Source organism: Labrus bergylta, chromosome 3 (assembly GCF_963930695.1).
Source record: "Labrus bergylta chromosome 3, fLabBer1.1, whole genome shotgun sequence".
Classification (NCBI taxonomy): Eukaryota; Metazoa; Chordata; class Actinopteri; order Labriformes; family Labridae; genus Labrus; species Labrus bergylta.
This window is the reverse complement of record NC_089197.1, coordinates 13948360-13969295: the sequence shown is the minus strand read 5'-3', so window position 1 is coordinate 13969295 and position 20936 is coordinate 13948360. Positions and strand designations below refer to the sequence as shown.

Sequence of the window (20936 nt, the reverse complement as noted above, 5' to 3'; positions counted from 1 at the left end):
CACTATTAGATCAGCCTGCTCCCCTGATCTCCGTCAAACATTATAAGTGGACTGGACTTGTCATACGCTGATGAAACTGCCTAATGAAAGAGATCATGTTGAGCTCAAATACAATAAGAAGTAATATGATCTATCAGATGGGGAGTTATTCTGCCTATCTGCCAGCAGGGGGCAGGATCACACCGGTGACAGAGAAAACGAGGCTGTAACGCAGACAGTGGCTTCCACATTTTATTAATATTGACATGGGTACATACATAAATGGGAAACTGAAGGACAGATTGTGTCAGAAACCAGGATTTATTTATTTTTTAAGCTGCTCTGTGTTTTTCTTTTTACCAAACCAAATATAACAAACGAAAGAATAAAGAAATGCAGCCGTGTGTTTTTCATACAGTGTCTCTGTTGTGTTTTATTAAAAAAGACCATCAGATAACAAGAAACATTTTGGTTTTTCTGTAGTGACTCCCAGATAAATTAAGTGACAGAAGGGGGAAAAACAGAAATGATTGAAGGATTGATTCTTCAGTTTAAACTGTACATGAAATCAATAAACTGCAATAAATAACAATAAAGAACTAGTTCAAAGAAAATCATTGAGTGTTAGACGTCAAACCTGTACAGCTGTTGAAGTAAGTGCTCGTAATAATGTGCTCTATTTGAAACATAAAGATCCTCATAGTTTAAGAAATGAATTTGGTATAGGACGGCATGTTCAGATTCAGAAAAAGTTGCCCATTTAAAGTGCTTAACAACATGTACAGTGTTACAAACGCTCTAAACAATAATTTAATGGAAGAAAGACATGTGCAAACTCAAGGGTTTCAAACAAGCAACAAAAGCTTAATTATGAGATGCACTTTGAACTGAATATCACAATTATACAAGCCATTGCACATCGTCACGTGATATATATATGTATGTATATGTTTATAGTGTTTTTTTTTCTTTCAGAGTAGCTATAGATCCATTCAGAGACACTCCTTGGTTTGAGCTCCAGATCAACAATCCTCGAAATTCACAACAAAAACTGAACTTTAAAAAAAAATCCCGATCTCTTTTAGTTGAGAGTTCAGGTTGGTTGTTTTTTTTTGTTTTTTTTTGCAGGAGATGAGGTCGCTGCTGAAATCTTCTGCAAGTCTCAACATTTTCACTCAAGTGCTAAAATCAGAAGTGTGTCTATACAGCAGGGTGGTGATCCTTGAATAACAGGACCTGTGTGTGTGAGTGTGTGTGTGTGTGTGTGTGTGTGTGTGTGTGTGTGTGTGTGTGTGGTGGAGTGAATCTTTTCTATTTTTTGGCTGTGCTGGGGTCGGGTGAGGGCAACGCCGGGCCCTATGGGGGCAGCAGCGGGGGTTTGAAGGTGCAGGCTCCGGTACACTGGCGAGGGGTGAGCATCTTACACGAGAAATGATGAAGGGCGTCGTGAGCTTCTGGGGAGGAACGAGTCCATCAGTGAGAACATGAAGACAAATACAATACTCTCACAAGCTGTGACATTTAAAGGTACCAGTATGTTTTTGTTGTTGTTTTTATACCTACGGATTCACTTTGGGTTTTTTTTTCCCAAGTCTGTCTTCAAACAATCCTCAGATGTCAACATGTTCACTGACACAGTGTTTGGTTGTTGTAATTGTTCCTTCTGTCCGTTAAAGAAAATCTGCTCTCAATGTGAACTGAATGTCAGGAGTCTTTGTGCTGAGCAAAATAACTTGTTAAGTTTGGTTCAAGCTAACTTAAGGCTTTTGTAGTTTGATGTATCCAGTGGGAATCTTTCAGTGATTTATACATTTAAAAAAATCCTATATGAGATTTCATAAGCCAGATTTCCATCCAAATGTAATCACAAATTTAACAAAATTATCAGAAAAATAGTTCAAAAGGAGAATATTTGTGACTATCCATGTACTGAAGCTAAAGGAAGACATGCTCGCACACTAATTCAATGCCACAAAAAGGTTACAGACTTCTTCAGGTGATCCTTTTTTGAAAAATGGCGGCCACACCCTTACACTGTATAGAGTATTAAACTTAAACTTAAAAACCATCCTTCAGTTTCAAAAATGGATCTCTGAAATGATGTCAGCCATACGAATGGAAAAACTCAGGTTCCTGAGGACAAGTTCGAGAAAGCAATTCCTGGACAATCTGGGACCCGTTTCTTGCCCATTTGGACAAAGCTGATGTGGGTTGAAAACTCACCTTGCTAACACAACGGACCTGTTCTTGAGAGACTTAATAAACAGCCTATTTGGGTTTACTGAGTGACTGGCAGCTATGCAAGAAATTTCTGTTCACTTTTCACTTTTTCACCTAATTTTTTAATGTACATGTCTGAGCCGTGTTTGTTTGTTTGTTTGAGTTCCTGTATGTCCTTGTATCATTTGTATTATGCACAAAAGATAAAAACTACAAATAAAATATTGAAAAAAAAAAATCCTTCAGAATTCAAATGTAACTACAAGGAATAGTGAGAGTAAAGTTTGCTGAGTAAATAGTGTTGCACCAGCATGATGTGTTAACTTCCCTCTTCTATCTAAGAGTCAAACGTTTGTTCAGACAGCTGGTGATGTCATTCTCCAGTGTGGTGCTGTTACACTACTGCAGGTAAACTGGCTGCAACCAAGGCCGCTAGTCCAACCTCAAATACAGAAACAAAATGGAAATATTGTTTTTGTTTGTATTCTATGAAGTCGTTTGAAGAAGAATACTGTCTCATGTTGTATGACACTATTTTTAGTCGCCTTAGTTGGCGTTTAAGTCTCATGATTAATTCACTTAGAAGATTCCATTACACGTGGTTGCTTCTTATTTTTGATGAAACACCAACTTCTCCACCTTTGGGCAAGTGAACAAACATTTTGTTTGGTATTTTGCCCCCCCCACCCACCCTCTAAAAAAACGTCAGCCTTTCCCATGTAGAAAGAGACAGATTTAAAGTCAGTGTCCAGCAGACTGAGGGGTTTGTGGAGGGTTTATAATCAAACAAGGATTTTTTTATTCTTTGAATTTGTGTCTCCAACACTTCAGATTCCTTTTTTTAAATTCACTCTCCAGATTCCCCTGACATCTTAAAAAAAAAACATCTTGAGACACATTTTTTTAAACTGGCTTTAGTCTATGTGATGTCATTTTGAACAGTAATAGTTTTCTGTGATATTAGTTCATTTATTTCCTTTAGACTAAAATGTGCTTTATATATATTTTTAACAGAACTGTGCATTTTCTTTTGACTTACTTTTGAAATAGTATGAAAAAGGGATCTATTTAAACCCAATAAGAACAGGAAGAACAAATGAAGTGACCCAGAGTATTTTGATAGTACATTTGTGCATGTGAGGATTGCTTTCAAACAGACTTACAGATCAGTAAATCCATCCTGCTGTGGTGTCCAAATGTTAAAATACATCACACTGACCAATGGAGATGTTTAAAAAAAAAAGTAGCACTTGCATATTTATGTTTGTATGTGTGCATTCCTGTCCCTCTCTTAGACCACAAAATTACCTTTTAGCTTCTGCTGTATTGCATAACGAGCGTTTCTCTCTTGGTCCAACTCGCTGCACAAAGTGTCTATCCAAAAATAAAATGAATCAAGTATGAAACAATGGGTCGAAAAAGGGGAAAAAATATATGAGTTGCTGTGCAGTGTGTGGTGAAGGAGTGTAATGTTTGCCGTTTGCCCCTATGGTATTTAGAGTGACCCCTGTGTGTACTTGAACCCTGTATTTAAACTACTGTAACATTAAACCAATCCTTTAATGCTGGCTTTAGTTGCTGTCTACTGCATGTAACCGATACCGCACTACATAATGATCTGTCTTTTCAATTTTCCAGAGCATGATTTAGGAGAAAATAACCTTTCAAAACAAAACAATATGGTTTCAGTTTCACCTTGTGATATCTTATAATTAAACAAACAGCAGGAGAAATTTGTTTTCTTCAATTTACAGTAAAAAGGTTGCAGATAAATTGCCAATTTTTCAATATGCAAGTGTCACTTTTCATTTCTTTTTCACTTTACATGTTCTGATTGATTTGATGTTACTCAAATATTCCTTTGTGGCAGATTTTTCCCATGAAGTTAAAGAGCACTGATCTACGTCTGCTTTACATTCATAATGTATGGAGGCACAAAGTAAAGAGAGACACCAACCTCGAACAATCTGCAACTGTTGGACCATTTCCTCTCTGTAGGACAGCTCACGCTTCATTTGATCCTGAAAATTATCTGAAGAGTACAGGGCCACGTCAGATGGAAACTTTTAAAGAAACACTACTAGATTCAAATAAGAAAATAACTTATTATCTTCTAACATCTATAAGCGCACGGTTTAATATCCTAAATGCCACTGTGGCTAATTTGTTATATATAATCAGACTTACTTTTTGTCCTACCTTTTAAATGCTGAAATTCTCTCTCCAACTTTTTCCTCAGCTCTACTTGTTCCACAAGCTGCTTCTGTAATTCCTCTGCAAAAACAGAAATGCATCACAAAATGGCACGTCTAAACATTAAGCTATAGCAAAGATAATATCTTTATCAACCCAAAATGACTTCAAACACAATCCTAAAGTGACAGTGCTTCTGAATAAAAAAGCAGGAAAGTGGTGCATTAAAAAAATCATTCACCATAATGACAATAAAAAAACACGGAAATCAGCACAAAAATCTTACAAAAGCATCTACCTCACATCAGTTGTGTCCCACTTATTATTATATATTTTGAATTTGTGCACATAAAGATTAATGTCAGCCCAGTAAAGCGACTTCAGGTGCGTTCACGTCCTCGGTTGCAGCCCTCTGTGCGCTTTGCTGTGCTGACTGCCACAGTAATTGCCGCGCACTGCCTGGAGCCTGAGACGATAATAATGGAGTCCCGGGGTTTTTCCAAGCGTTGTAAAATAATTAGCTGCCGTGCCTCGGGGTTATGGCTCTGTTCGTTAAAATATTAATAGCCTCTAAACGATTTTCCTTTTTACAATAATAAGTCAAAACTCCCACATCTCGTGATTAAGTGGTTAACAACTATGGAAACACTTTAGGCCCACCAAAATGTAAATTCACATTAAGGTTCTGGCACGTCATCGTTAGCAGGCCACGGGCATTTATCTGCATGTAAAATGAGCTCAAATCAATGTTTAACATTAATATAACACACAGTCTTTAATAATTAAACTGCATCGTTTCATTTGGTTCTATATAAAACTGATATTCAAAGTCATTACCAAATTACTAACTCTGTTTAATTAAATGTAATGTCCTACATTTAAAAATAAATATTAGTGTTGATTGAATGTGATGACCTGCTGTAAATCTTTCTTTTTTTCTTCTGATAGCTGGTGATACATGAACCCCAATAACAATCTAAATGGCGTTAATTGTGGATGATAATTAGCATCATCTGCTACATCCATCTCTCTTTTGTTTCCTTTTGATCGTGAAAACAGCCTCTTACCTTTGGCCATGTTCTCCAGATCTCTCTCGTGCACACTGATGTCGATGCGTAAAGCTCCATCGGCTGCACAAAAACAACAAAAGTCATTATTTATCCTAAAAAAAACAAAAAAAAGGAAAACTATGATTCTAATGTTTCGTACAAGGGGTCGTGCACAATAAAATAAAGAATTTAAAAAGATTATACCAGCAGGATTTTTCATTCAAAATAAATAAAACCAATAATAATAATAATAATAATAATAATGAAATACCTTGTCTGTCCTTCTGCTCCTGATATGTTGTATTACGCTGGTTCTGTGTTTCAGACGTGTGATGATGAACACCTGAACAGAAGGACACAGATCTTTCATAAAAACAGGGGAACAAAAACACAATTTGCATCAAAAAAAAAAAAAAAACATTAATTGGTTTAATGATCACCGTTGGATCTGCGGGGGCTGCTCGATTGTTTGGACCCAAACGATGGAGGCTCGTTGAGGAGCACGTGGCCGTCTTTGCCATGAGCGTACACCTGTAAAAGAAAGCACACACTTATGTTTAATAACGTACACCAATTATACGTCATTTAATGCTATTTTTCATGATAATCTAAAAAAAACCCCAAAAAAACAGGAGTCTCATTCGTTGAGAAGATGTTAAAATCGTTCCATAAAGATGGTTTCACTTAAAACACTAATTTGGAGGTGAAAAATGATTAAATAAAGAAAAAAGGCATATTAATAGGAAATAAAGTGTTTTACACTATTTATCAGTTTGAAAACAGAAAAGACATATAAATGCTTCTAAATAAATCTGTCTGCTTGTGATCTTTTTGTTTCATTTGCTTTCAGACATTTAAGAGGTAATCTTCGGCCTTTCTGCCTTGCTCACTGGCACATCAACAGGGCAGTTTCTCCACAAGTGTCAGTCATCCTTTTACTTGGAGTTATATTCATAAAATATACCGATAATAATAAAAACATTAGATTTTTAAATCGTTGTCAATTGATCTTGATGACATCGTATCGGCCTCTTCTCCTCTATAAACTTCTCATCACCAATGTTCTCTATTGTGACAATTCAGCTCACCCTGCGGGGATCATTAAAGTTTCATTTAATCTAATCTTACTTCATGAAGAGGAGAGCCATTACGCATCCGTCTGTCCTCCTCTGATGACCCGGTGTGAACTGAGTCCTCCGGTGATGTTGCTGCTGCTCCGGGGCTGGAGGCGTCAGGCTGCTCCTGACTCTCCTCAGCACCAGATGACACCCTGTCCAGCACGGGGGAGTGACGGTGCACCCCTCCAGGTGAGATCTGAATCGCCTCGTCCTCGTCTTGCCCTCGGTTTGACTCCACATCCACGTCCGGGTCTTCGTCTTCATCACCCACACTTTCTCTGTCCGGGGAGATGGATCTGTAACTAGAGCTCTCGCTGATAAAATCCGGGGACAGGTAGCCAGAGGGACGCGCGCCATAGCCTTCCCGGTTGCCGTAAAGTTTAGCGATGGTCTCCGCGTCTTTGACCACAGGTCTGAAGGCCGAAATGTAGCTGATTTTCCTCTGGTGGGTCTCGTCCCCGGATTTATCCTCATCAGTCCGGGTGGAGGAGGACTGGGAACTGGAGCAGCGCTCTCCGTCCTGTTGATGGAGAGGCTGAAGATTGGTGTCTTTGGGTCTGTGTGTGCCCCGGTCGCTTTGGTCAGATAAGTCGAGCTCGCTCTGTCGGACGCCTGGCAGCTCTGGGGGAGGTTTGGGTGGAGATCCCGGGTAAGGTGGCAAGGGGAGGCCTCCAGCTGTAGGCCAGAACATGGGGAACGCAGGGTAGAGGGTGTCCTTTGCGCCGGGCCAAAACACACCAGACACGTTGGTTTTGCTCGCGTCAGACACTCCGTCGCTCTTCTTCTGACACAGGCCGTAGCTCGGGAAGCCATAGGGGTGGTGGGGGAACAGAGGTGGGGGGATTTTCTGGAGCATGCCAAAGCTCTTGCTGGGCACAGGGATGACCGGGTAGGTCCGCGCGCCGCTCGTCAAACTCAGGTTATTGCTCCCCTGATCGTCGTCGCAGCGTAAACTTTTGTGTGGGACCTCAGGGGAGCTTCTTTGGGCCAGGCTGGACGAGGCCTGAGATTTCATTGAAGAGGACATTCCCGAGCCACTCATTGGCAGAGTCCTCTTTCTGCTCCCTCCATTGAACATGGCCTTTACATCCTCCCACGCGTGGTTAACGTCTTCAGCCTTTTTGTCCGTCAGTTTCAGGTGGCGTCTCCACGAGTTGAAGTTGGCCGCGTCAGGCTGCAGGTATTTGGACTCTGTGGTGCGGTGGGAGTGGAAGATGAATTTATTTGGGGAGAAATACATGTTGCAGAAGCTGCACTTGATGCACTTCGCTCTGGAGCTATTGTATCTGGCGGGGATAAAACTGCCTCTGCAGCCCCACGCGCACTCATGAGTAACATCAAATGCAAAATTCTCCGGAAGCTTCGGGGGGCTGTGCGCTCCCAGGAAGGACTTGCAGAGCCTCTCGGCCTCCCGCTTGGTTATCATGCCGCAGCGCCTGGAGGAGATAGGCATGGCCCCCGCACGCCGCAGGAGTTCTAGCTGCACGGGGGTGCACTGCACACAGGTGATGCCCAAAGCGACCCTGCGGTTGTGGATCTCGTTGTAGCTGTAGTTCTTCAACAGGGTGTTAGAAATCTGCGCCAAGCACAGCCTCTCCTTCCCGTCTATGACCAGACATACGATGGGCACCCCGTACAGGGAGGTCTCGCTCACTTGGTTGGGTCTGAGGGAGCTCGAGCTGGAGAAGCTCTGTGCGTCCTGCTTTGAACTGGGGGGTGAGCTGGCGTCTCGTCCCGCGTCTCGAAGCTGTCCGGGCGTCGACTCCATCCCTGGAAATCTGTCAATCAAACAAACAGCTGGAGTGAGCCTGGGGGTGTTTGACAGCGGTGTGCAAAAGCATTATTATGTTCAATGCATCTTCTTAAAGTTACTCCGATTATTTGTTTATTTTAAACTGATACGCAAAAATAAACACATTCAGACATAAATATCTCCAAGAAATACAGTGTTATTCATAAAATGTGAAACATAGAAAATAAACTTTTTTGACGTGTAAAATTGTGTCGTTTCTGTTCACCTTAGAAATGGAAAGCAAATATACTACAAATGATTAATTAAAATAAAAAATATTATCGTTATTTGATCATCTCTGTATAATTAGCCTAAGTATTAAGCAGCTGTGTCGTTGGTGGGCCTATACATGCCAACCCAATGGGGCATTAGAAGCACGTATAGAACAGTGATTATTGATATTTATACCAACGAAAATATTTTAAATATCACGAAAATAACATAATACGTAAATCATTTAACATAGCTGAACAACTAACAGGCTTTTGCAGGAGTTCATTTGTAAAAGTGAAATCATCGAGACTTCTTGTTTATTATTTCTATCTCGTCATTCCACCATGTGCTCGGCCTCCTCTCTCAGGTAATCCGGGTTCCTGTGCGGAGGTGGATCTGCTGCTGCTCTTATCTCCAAAATCGGCTCAGCACTTACTCGGCAACTGCTTAAGAGTCACATAAGATCCTTACGCGCGGATAAGGACAGAAGGAAAATGCAGCCTGAGCTGCGCCAATGCGCTTAGCAGAGAGGAAAAGAACAATTGTAAGCTGCTTTCCTGGTAATTACACAGATCCACGAGCGCGTCCTGGCATTGTTAATAAAAGACTAGCCCTATATATAATTAAAGCTTCTGCGCAGATCAACCTCGGCCAGTTGTTCGATATGTAGGTGAAGCAGGCCTGTCCCACGGTCACCTGTGCGTACAGACTTTATGCATCATGCTCCTGACTTCACGGAGGCCGATACAAAACTTAACACCTGCAGCGACTTTAATTATAATAATAATAAAAATAATAAATGTATAAAAACAGCTGACATTAATAATTTTTTTTTAATTTGACAGATTAATCCATATTTTAGGAGTAAACCTGCAAATATACAAGAAAAAAAATCCAAGAACAAATGCAAAATGATCACGATTAATAGCAAAATTCTTAATAAAATACATACCTTTCTCTCGTAAAAAGACGACACACTCCAACAGGGTTTGGGGTGAAAAAGTGATGGTAAATATGAATAAATAAGTGGAAATACAGGCCCAGAGAGTCCAGAGAGGGGCAGTCTCACAGACAAGGAGGTCTGTCAGTATAACTTTGAGCTGGAGTCTTTATTTCAGTTTATTTGCGTGCAGCAGCAGACGCAAACAGGACCTCCATCGCGCTGGATCCCAGGGAGGTGAATGGCGTGTAGACAGGAAGCACATGGCACCTCCCTCTCTCTCCCTCTCTCTTTCTCTCTCTCTCTCCCCTCCCTCCCTCAAACATACTCTCTCTCCTGTCATGCTGATGTGTAATAGCTCCCCTCCTCTCTCGCCCTCTCGTTCTTTCTCCCAAAGACGTGCTGAGTGACTACACTACCGTTTTGATAATTCACAATTTTACTGCTCTGACGCACAAAACAGAAACAGGGACAATATCACGCACAATTAGACCCCTGCTGACCCCAAATGGAGGGAAATTTCGGTCCTTAGTCTCATTTATATGAATATCTTTGAATTGTTAATAATTAATAGCGCGCTGCATTGCCTTGGAAACATCTAGGCCATGTAAAGACGCAAACATAGTGAAATTATAACTGTGATAATTGTGACCCCTGGCCCCAGTCAAAGACCCTCGAGGGGCCCTCCGGACTCAGTATTGGAAAACCATTTGCCGGCCCATCTGATCATGCACAGTCTTTAAGCATGAGATCGGTCATCAAGATGCTGTATTATTTCCACCGCAGTGGGAGCGAGCTGGGAAACAAGAGGCAGGGCGCGTGGCAGTCTGGAAGGCAACAAGAATGACAAAAGGCCCGCGCGCGTTTATCAAGTTACACGACCATCTGTTAGGCTTCCACGGCCGCCACGCAAATCAATCTGAGGCCTGGGTGAGAAAAGTGACGTACGAATTGGAGAAATGATGGACACAAGAAGATAACATCGGCTACTTTTTTGAATTTAGAGGCTTTGTTCGCGCGTGGAATCGTTTTGTTGTTCTGCAAATAAAGTGAAATGAAATGAGACGATTATGAGGATGCCTAAGGCAGGACCCCCCTCCCCCCCCCCCTCTCTCTCTTTCTCTCTCTCTCTCTCTCAGACACACACTCACGCACAAACAAAACGTAAATTGAAAAATCTGAAAAAAATTACAGAAATGTCAAAAGTGTCTGTGATGTAATTGGCAACAATCAATCCAATCGGCTGCCCTTAACCCCTTAATTTATTATTAATAACCTGATCGATGGCTGATCGGTTAACCACGCTGATGTCCTGTACAGAGTGGAGAGTCGATACCTGGCGCAGGTGGACGCACGTGCAGAGGGACAGAGTCTGAAAATGACAAGAAGGAAATGTGTTAAGTGAAGAGAGGAAATGTAGAATTATCAAGAATGGAGAAACAATCTGACAAACAGCCATACCTTCACACAAGATCCCACCCTGACCAAATGGATTGTATTATTAAACCCTAAAATAAGTATTTAGCCCCTTCAGTGTTGTCCAGAAGTGTGCCGATAAATCAGGTCAATAAGCTAATTACTGATGCGTGTCGTTGTGGGTCAGCCAATCAGAAGCATTGGTACAAGAAGGAAAGAGAGATCAGAGAGCATGTATAAATTTGCAACTTCAAAATGTACTAATCAGATAATCAGAGTTCCTACAAAAAGAAGACCACCCCCTTAAAAAACGTCCTATATTACATGTTACTGTTAAAATACATTAATCTCACATTAAACTCTAAATAAAGGGTACAATGGCAGCAGTTAAGAGCAATAGTCGTGTGAAATATCAGATTACCCCTGGCTGTAAAAAAGAAAAGAAAAGTAAAATCACCAAAGACTATATCACTGAGAATGATGTCTGTCTCCTGCGAGTTTATGACAGAAACATTGCTTTTAGTGCTCATGTTGTGATGGAGTTGGACATTTTCTTTGAATGGTTTTATTCTCCTTTATACCTGTGTCTGAGATGTGCTTTGATGAGTCAATATTCAGTCTGAGTCACGTTATCTAAAAATTAGAGGCTAAAGCTGGTGATGATTTTCTTATTGTCATTTCTCAATAAATGATAAAAACTGACAAGGAATGCTACTTACAAGTGTTGAATCTTATACTTCCATATGGCTCAAATTGTTTTTCACAATACAAGTAAAGGAGCAAAAAAAAGAGCTCAAACTTCACGCTGACATATTCCTTTACTGAGCAGGCACCCTGAACTTATATTGAGTCATTAACCAAATGCACTGTTGATCTCAGGAAACAGTCTAAAGAACGCATCATGCATGTCTGCATCATTCAATTTTAATAAACACTACAGCACCCAAATTATGAATGATTTACAAAATATGTTTTATTTCTTTTTTTTGATTTCCCCTTTCCATGACACCACATAGATCCATTGAGCACCACATCAGGGTAATATGGAGATACAAAAAGCTCTTCAGTTTTGGGTCTTTTTGTGGGGTTTGATGATAATTAGTAAAGACCAAAAAAAACAAAACAAGCAGAGACTTATTAAATTAAAAAGAATGGAGCTTGTAACTGTGTGTATTTGGCAGGTGGTGAGTTTAGGGGGGGTTCATTGGCCACAGTGGGCCCTATACATTTTCAGACCGGCCCTGCTTCCAAACTAGCATAGAACTGGTAAATATTGTTGTGGAAAAATACTGTTTTCTCCGGCCAAAAATGACTTTTAAAAACAAGCAAATAAATATTTTGAGAAGGGCAGCCAGGAGGAAACAATCAACGCGTTAATAGGCCTACGTTTTTAGGACAGTTAATGGTGAAGGCAGATAAACTAACCACAACACGCTCGGGTTAGTGAGAGAGTGTGATGCATCAGCAACCTTGTGTGTGTGTGTGTGTGTGTGTGTGTGTGTGTGTGTGTGTGTGTGCAGCCTGAGATCGCCAGTTTTACCTCCCTGCAATATTGATGCTGAACCCGATCCTAAGCGCCTGCTCTCCTCTTTCAGCATCAGAGGCTTCCCCCTGCAGCCCCCAACAATAATTACAATTTTATACTGTAATTATTCCTCTCTTTTTAATTATTTACACCGCAGACCTGAATGCAGCCTTTGTCGCTGCTTATTCCGGGGAAACGTGAGCTGACGTGTGCGGATCAGCAGCGAGGAGGTTTTAATTAGACATTTCAGCGGTAATTTTAGGCGAGCTCTTTATTGTTACTGTTGGACACAAATGACTCGGCCCTCATTCATATGCGCTCAATTGTTGAAAAAAAAAAAAAAAACTTTAACCTGAAACGTCCAGGCGGTTCAGGTTTAAGTCATCAGGAGTCCACACTCACCAGGTGAACCAGACCTGATGGATTATTTAACACCATGGTGGATGGGACATTTATGTGAAGGATAAGGAATCCTTCACATAAAGGATGAAGGATCAGGAATACGGTTAATAAGCGTTTGATTTACAACACGTTACATGTATAGCCTACGTGTTTCTGCTGCAAGGAACTGTTAGGACATCTGTGACTTAATTTCCCTTCACAAAAGTTAGTTCAAAATACTATAATCCTTAAATGCTAACATTTCAAATAGGGTATAGACCCATGTATCATTTTCTGCCCCCTGCTTTAAGGCTGCTTTTAATAGACACATTTTCTCTTTCATTTTAGACCATCCTTTTCCCTCGTGCAAAAACAGATAAATAAATTGCCTCTGAATGTTTTACGGATGCTATCAATAGCCTTCTTATTTATATTTACCCAGTTTCACAAACTATTAGTCTGATAAGTAGCACAGGAGTGAAACAAAACGTTACATTGTTGCACAGATTGTTGCTTTTAGAGGGAATAGTCACTTTTTTTTTTTGTCCTGGAGATTATGATATTAATATTTTATTAACTGCCTTATCGGCCTCTGAGGATTAAGTTCAAACCTCTCGACTGTCACATTACAGTCCAATGCAAACATGTATCCTATAAAAAAAAGGGGAGAAATTGTGTTTATTGGCTATTTTCAAAAGTGCAGAACACTCAGGTATCTAAAAACTGAGTCCATTTTAGATTAGGGAGCTTGGAAACGCACAATAACAACTCCAGATGCCACCGATCATTGATTCAAGTCAAAAAGCCCTGCACGTGGCGGTGCAGCTGGATAGTAATGGCTCAGGTTTCATGTTATAATTAGAGATGTATTTCCATTCAGCTATTGCATTTTTGTCATATAAAGAGATAAATCAAGCTTGCTCAATCAGGACAGGTTTAATAACAGCGGCAATTGAGGCCAAATGTTTTATAATTAACAGTTGTATCAGCAGCCTATAAAAGCATGACCCCTATAAATCCCATTTTAGAGAGCGATCAATCCTCCTCGCGGACTAAAGGGCCTATTGATCCCTCACTGCTCGCCTCACCTAAACGCTTTCTCCGCATCCCTTTTTTTTTTTCTTGTTTCCAGTGAAAAGAGCGTTTCGATTGCACTTTTTATTGGAGGAAAAGATTCCGCCGAGAGGAAAGCGATGGCTCGAAAATTAAACGGTGACATTTTAATTACAGGACATTGATAAAGAGATGTGGGTAATGGCTGTGTACAGGGAGGACACTCATTGTCCCGCCTGATGTGCTAATCAAGTGGGACTGCTGTGGGGAAAAAGGTCACCGGCCGATACAAAGCGGAGACGCAATGCTCGCTGGGAATTTGGGAATATGAAGGTCCCGGAGTGGCAGAAATGAAGACGCATCTCCAAACAAAGCGCGGTCAATATCCCGCACAGAGGCCCGCCAGATGAGATCATGGAGCGTCCACATCCTCATCGCAAGACACATTATCACTATAGGTCAGAGCGAGCACAGCCATGGATCATCCGATGACAACATTTACATGCAGCAGGAATCAACTGTGGCAGGAGGAGCTGTCACAACACTGCTGCTCTGACTGATCATCATCTGTGCTCCCAGCAGGCCGCAGGTTGCTTAGAGAAACCCATCTGATCGGCAGGTGTGTTTAAAAAAAAAAAAGCAGGTGATCATTAACACAGACTCACGACGTAATGCAATAATCTTAATATAATTCAGTTTCTAAGCAAGGATTTTAACAATGCCTCACCCAAACCTCCAATCTCCAAGAAGAAATGATTTAAACATTAACCTTTTAGTCAGTCAGCATTCAATTATTTTCTTAAACTATAAGTCCTTTAACCTTTACAGTGTTTTAATTAAGGTGAGGCACGATGCAAATGAGAGGAATTAAAGAAAATCGACTTCATTCCTGTGGTCTAAAACTGGTACTGGGAGTTAAAGAAGTGTCAAACACCCGTTTATAACCCGTGTAACATCCAACTGTAACATATAAACTACATCAGGCCTGAGCTGCTGGCCTCTATTAAAGATTAGGGAGCCATTTTTTGTGAGCTTGTCCACTGGAGACAAGCCCATATGTCATTGTTCCACCTTCTTCATCCAGTCTGTAAAGAAGTCCTTCCTCAGGTTTAGGAGACAGGGCCAGTCTTTTGGTAAATCTGGGATGTTGATCTCATCTCTACAGATAGATTCTCTATAATGCAGAGTCTGTCTGTAGATGACACAGCTTTTGGTGTTTTGGTCTTGTTTGCAGTCTGAATAGTATAATTCACAAGTGTTCCACCTCATACAGTAATCACCTAGATTCTAACAATGATTTAGCGCAAACTCTCTGTAAACAGATAGCCTATATTTATGAAAGTTCAGCAAACAATCCCTTCTTAGACAACAGCACCCGCTCCATCCTCTCTTCTAATCTAAATAAGCGCTGGTTACTCCGGAAGCCCTGGAAATGTGGCCGTTGCTCTCAGAGGTTATGGCATTGTGGTTAGACCGTATAGTTTCTGAGATATGAGTCAGTCAAATCATTGGAGTTCCTTTCAGAGTCACAATTGTAAAGTTACCTCTTTCCCATTGGAAGGTGTTTCCCAGCAGAGCTACAGTGGCGAGATTGTCCACATATTTCACTCAGAATCACCAAGCAGGAACCTGTTGGAGGAGAAGACATTTTTTTTATGTATCTGCTGGTGAACATGAACGTCTGAACTAAATCTTTTTTGCTATGCATTGAACAATTGTTATGGTATCAAAAAAGTAAGGGTGGTGACACCTCCTGAAATCTGAGTTTGAGGGTTTCCTTGGAGAGCGGCAATTACAGACATTCAATCATAAGGAAACTGTTTTGTCACAGCATGCCGATGTTTGCCCTAAATGATTACTGACTGAAAGAGCCTCAAGAAATTAGCATGCTTTAAAACTCGAGCTGTTTTAAAATAAGTGGACAGCTAAGTGACTGTTTGTGGACATCACACAGGTTTGTATTTAGCTGTGATTCAGTGCAAAATACTGCCATAACCTGCAGGTTGACAAACTTGTACTGTACACTGTTAGTCAAGCTATCAGGGTTGATCTCGGGAAGTGACTGTCTGCGCCTAAAGTTTCATCACTTCAGTCCAGACTGAAATATTTCAAATATTGGATTAATGTTCTTTGCCCTAAGAGCAGGAATTATCTTGTACTTGGTGATCATCAAGCAGCAACCTCTGATGTTGAAAAATGAAGCCCATGCAAAAACTGCAGTTCCTTGAGTGTCCACTTGAAGTGGGCTCCAAAATCCTCGGAATCTCAATTAGGTCCTAATTTCAAATGCTATTTTATTTTTTACAGCAGAAATAAACATGTTTACAGCCTGTTTCAAAAATGTTTTGGTCTCGGGCTAGATCGGTATGTTTCAGCAACAAAGATATATATTCAGCCCACCTCAGCTCCACCTATTTGCCTGCTTCTCACTTAGATGGCGTCAGCATTTCTGACGCAGGGACGCCTCTTCAGAAACCAACTGATGACGTCACAGAGACTATGTCCATGTTTTATACAGTCTTGGGTGATCCCATGACTTTGCTTTTAGTTCCATCATGAGCGTTACAATAGTGGCCTTCAGTGAAAAGTCTCAAAAATTCCAAAATTTTAAAATAACCACACCAGACAAGTTTGTAAAATAGTGCCAAGACTCAAGTATTGTCAGTTTGAGAAAGACATAAAAATGTTCAAATGTTTCCTCAAGTGCTATTCAAACCTCTCGAGAGTCTTTCAGTGTTGGCATGCAGACTTTTTAAGATTTGGACTTCAATAAAAAAACATCTAATGAATGATAAATGTATAAAAAAAGCTAAATCATTTCTTCAGTACTCAGTGAAGGTCTGGATAGATGCTGTTTGTGCACTATAGAGTCAACCCTGCTCTTATTGACCTCTTAATCTACTTTCTCACAGATCAAACACGTTATCCTACCCACTGGAGATTTTTGTTTGAAAATATCTTTACAAGGACCAGCAGCATTCTGGGTCTTGGTTGGGTCTTTGTTGTATTTCTGCCTTTGGTGTCCCTCAGAAGGATAATTGGCACTCTGACTGCAGCGTGAAAGAGGTCAAATATCAGAGAAAGTATTTAGTCTTAAGTATTTAGCTTAAACTGGCTTTCATTTAAAGATCAAATAACCAAGAGGAATGAATTCATTTATGATCACATAAGAAAAAACAGCTTGATATAAAATAATTAGTCCTTCTGCTCTCCGAGGCTCCTTTCAAAGAGTTTTTAATTCAGATAATACAACACATTTCCGCCTCTTTACATACTGCTTAGTTGTGTGTCAGGGTCCTCGAATGCCTCATGGCTCCTCTGCTATACAAACAGCTGCATTTTATCAAAACGAGACTGCTCTGCTCTACTGTACATGTCAAGCTGCTCTGAGACTTAAACGTGTATATATAACATGGCCACAAGGTCCCTTTTAAAAAAACAGAGTATGACTAACAGTTATTACCAAAACGAAGATGTGGATGCTGTACAGAAGCCCAGAGGGAACATTTGCTTCTTTGAGATTTGTGTATTTAATTTGAAAGCGAGAGAACATTTTTCAGTGATCTTCACAAAAGTTTGTTTTCTGAACCCACGCCGACCAATAAATGAGAGATTATTAACGAACTGCAGAGAAAACATCTTTCCTTTTGTTAAGACCTCATTGGTTGTGTAACATACATACAGTATATGAGCCGATGGGCTTCTAAAAGTTATGTAGGCTTAAGTACAAAGTCAGTTTTTTATTGATTTATGAAGTTTCACCTTCATATATGAACTTTTCCTAAACTGTGTAAAGGCTTAGGAATCCCTTAACAGCTTTACAATGACATTTTCATTTCAATGACTTTGACAATTGCGTCTTTTTCCAAGGACACCAATTTCAGCTCCTCCAAGAAAGTTAAGCTTGTTTTAAAGCCACTCTCCATGCTCAACAAGCTGTCACATTTTATTTGGGATAACTTTCTGATACAGTCTAAAAGTAAACGTACTTCATTAACATACACGATGACTTTATATCTGGGAGAGCGTCTCTCCATGTTGAATTTATTCACAACACTTCCTATCAAAGAGTGACTGCCATATTTGCAAGTTTGGGCGTACAGTACACAGGGATTAGCTTAGCATAGGTGTAGATGCTTTTGGATGAAGCTGGCATGTCTCTGCAAAGATAATAATATATGACAGAGTTAATATTCTTCTGTTGCTACTGATGCATATTTCTATTACACGTTTACATTTTTCTGCTGTGTTGCCATTGAACAGCAGCTTACACGCAGCAGTCATACAGACACCTCCGCAGTCTTGATGTTCTCATGTTTGTTGTTTGGTTTATCATTGGCTGTTATGTTCACTAGTTTTCTTAGCTCCTGGTCTGTTCATATTTGGCTTTATATCTTTTATCTCAATGAATGAAAATTGAGTAGATGTTACGGCTCGAGCCACACAACTTCTCCTGCGTGTGTGACTGACCTCTGTTTGTGAGTGTTTGTGTGTGTGTCTGTGTGTGTGTGTGTTTGTGTGTGTTAGTGAGTGCATCTTCCAGACCTGATTTCATTCACCTGTGCTGCTGTTGCAGGAGAAGCTTGATTGGTGCACAGGAGTGAAACAATCAACCAATCAGAGGACATCACCCTCCACATCACACTCCTAAGAAGCTTGGACAGCTCGACAGCCCTCGTGCAGCTTCATTTGTTTTCAGCTGCGACTGTGCCTCTCGTCGTCTTTGGTCTATATTTGTAAATGTTCTGAAAAGAACTCGTCTTATGTCTTCAGTTTTTCTCTTCAGCTTTTTAACATTCTCATTAAGAATTCATGTTTGCGTTTCCTCAGTCCCTCAGTACCTGTTTTGATCTAGTTTGTTCTTACCTTGTTTATGGATTGTGTGGGAGGTGGGGGTCATGTCATTCCTGCTTGATTTATGTTTATGTAAAGCACTTTGTGCTTCATCTCTGTATGGAAGGTGTTATACAAATAAAGTTGAATTGATTCGCTGTTCTGAGGAACTGGTCATGTGTTGGACTGGGCCAGGATGTTTATTTTATTAAACACACACATTAGGATCTGTCTTTGTTCAGAACTCTAGGTTTAGGGGTGCTGGTCTTTTCTTGTTTGGTTTGGGTCAGCTTCACCAATTACAAAGTATTTTAAAACCCTACTTTAGAGTCCTTCTGTGTTACCTTGTTATTGATTGAAGCAGCAGTCGTCAGCCCTTTCAGTTCTCCTCACTTTTTTGTTGTTGTATCAAAATGTTTCTTCTGTTTTGATAAATAACTTAATCTACTAAAATCCCCTGGTTACTTTAGTTTCCCCCCAAAAGCCGGGTTGTAACAGTAGATTTGAGTGTGACCCTGAGCAGGTTTGAAGTGTGCCGCAGTCTTTAACAGTTCAGGACATTGGCATGCAGACATTATTTGTCACAAAAATCAGTGGCGATATCTCCACATTCCTAACACTGAACGACTAAATTAACTTATTCAACCTGAAATGATGGCTCAATTTGATAGTTAATTATTGAAAATAATAAACATATCTTCCATTTGGCATTGTGAACTAAAGTTCTCCATGTGAAGCTGCTGAGGGGAAGAAATGTGTGTTGGATTGATGCATGCAAATAACCGCTTGTTGTTAAGCTAAATTCAATATCTGTGCTTTGATAAAGTGACAGTAACATTTATTTACTTACCATTTAGAGGTAATGAGGTTCAACATAAGGCGCTGAAGGTTTTGTACTGATTCATGTTCAGAGTTTTAAAAGACATTTCACGTTCAAGTGTATCAACCTGTGGAGAAAGACATCATGGGATGTTCTTCATGCATTCAGGTAAATACCATATCTCCTTATTGGCCAACATTTTCACAGGTTAATGTTAAAATTAATATACAAGAATGAGGCTGTTGTTAATTAAAGGTTGACTGAGATTAATTATAAAATGCTAATTTGAAGTGAACTGTGGTAGCAAGGTGCTGACAGGTTTGGGTCAAATCACACCAAGACATTAAAAAGTCACATAATTGATGAAGAGACCATCAGTGTTTTTTTGTTTTTACGTCATTAAAGCCTTGTGAGGAGTTTAAATCATGTCCTGAAGGTGTCTTACATCAAGTTAATGAAAAGAGCGGCCGGATGTGTTTTACACCCAGTTTACAATTTATCCACACAAAGGTAAAACAAACGCAGTCTGATACAACAACTTAAAATAAATCCTACCATGTGGTGATGATGTTCACTTTGCTTTAACCTGTTTTAGAAAGAAACCGACTCAACTGTATGAACAGTCTGAGGGGCTTCAGTTAAACTGTTTGGTATAAAACTCAAATGTTTGTCCACACTGATATTAACTGAGGACGGATTAGAGTGAGACGTGAGCTTGTGTTTGATTTTCATGTTCATGTAATTGTCTGGCTTCATCTTTAAAATGTTGCACTGCATTGCTCGAATAAACTATCGTTATAATCTAAGAAATTTAGTATTCATACTTACAGTATACTTAAGTATGTTAGGTTGAAATATACTTAAAAATGGTAGATTTTTAATGTTGTATGTATTCATAACTGTATATTTTGTTTAATGCAATGACAGCCCAACTACGCTCTATACTATGATCGTCAACTTAAAAACATTTGTTGTATTCGATTGCAGTAGTTTGAGCTTGATGTCCCAGTTTATCATTTGCAGTGTGCAGTTTGAGGTGAAGCGGTTTGGAAGGATGTTGCACTTCTCTCATTAGCTCAAAACGTCCTGATATTCAAGCTGATGAATCAAACGAGTGCTTTTAAATGAATTAACACATGAACAACAAATACATCTTTTTCTTCTAGATGCACACAAGTGTTCATTGTTTAGAGGATTTTTACCTTCAGGCTTCTTCTCCTCACCGACCACACACTCCTCTGCAGATGAACACCCAAACGTCAGATGTTTGTCTTTTTGAAAGCAATGAAGTCCCTTTCAAAATAAACTAATCAAGATGTGGATTGAGAAAGTCATTGAATATACTTCAAGATGTAAAGACAAGAATGCTAATGTTATAAGAAAATCTCAAACTTACCCAACGTA

General features: G+C 40.0%; 1 protein-coding gene across 7 annotated transcripts; it reads right to left on the bottom strand.

Annotated features, from left to right (window-relative positions):
• Nucleotides 1-218: 218 nt before the first annotated feature.
• Nucleotides 219-9806, bottom strand: skor1a (SKI family transcriptional corepressor 1a). 7 transcript variants are annotated; one of them, XM_065952747.1, is made up of 9 exons: nucleotides 9517-9806; nucleotides 6570-8337; nucleotides 5882-5972; nucleotides 5713-5784; nucleotides 5460-5522; nucleotides 4387-4473; nucleotides 4157-4231; nucleotides 3508-3573; nucleotides 219-1433 (listed from the first exon to the last, which is right to left on the bottom strand). In XM_065952747.1, exons 2-9 carry the CDS (start codon nucleotides 8325-8327, stop codon nucleotides 1336-1338), a joined length of 2310 nt encoding a protein of 769 aa, XP_065808819.1. In that variant the 5' UTR covers nucleotides 8328-8337; nucleotides 9517-9806; the 3' UTR covers nucleotides 219-1335. The 7 variants fall into 7 exon arrangements, with proteins under 7 accessions (XP_065808819.1, XP_065808820.1, XP_065808821.1 ...); XM_065952748.1 differs by having other exon boundaries at nucleotides 219-1430; XM_065952749.1 differs by having other exon boundaries at nucleotides 4399-4473; nucleotides 9517-9805.
• Nucleotides 9807-20936: the final 11130 nt, after the last annotated feature.

Coding starts and splice junctions, on each gene's coding strand:
- skor1a (XM_065952747.1), bottom strand. CDS start 8,327: ATGGAGTCGACGCCCGGACAGCTTCGAGACGCGGGACGAGACGCCAGC. Junction 4,474..5,459: donor TCTGGAGAACATGGCCAAAG/GTAAGAGGCTGT, acceptor CTGTTTTTGCAG/AGGAATTACAGAAGCAGCTT. Junction 1,434..3,507: donor AATACAGCAGAAGCTAAAAG/GTAATTTTGTGG, acceptor GTTCCTCCCCAG/AAGCTCACGACGCCCTTCAT.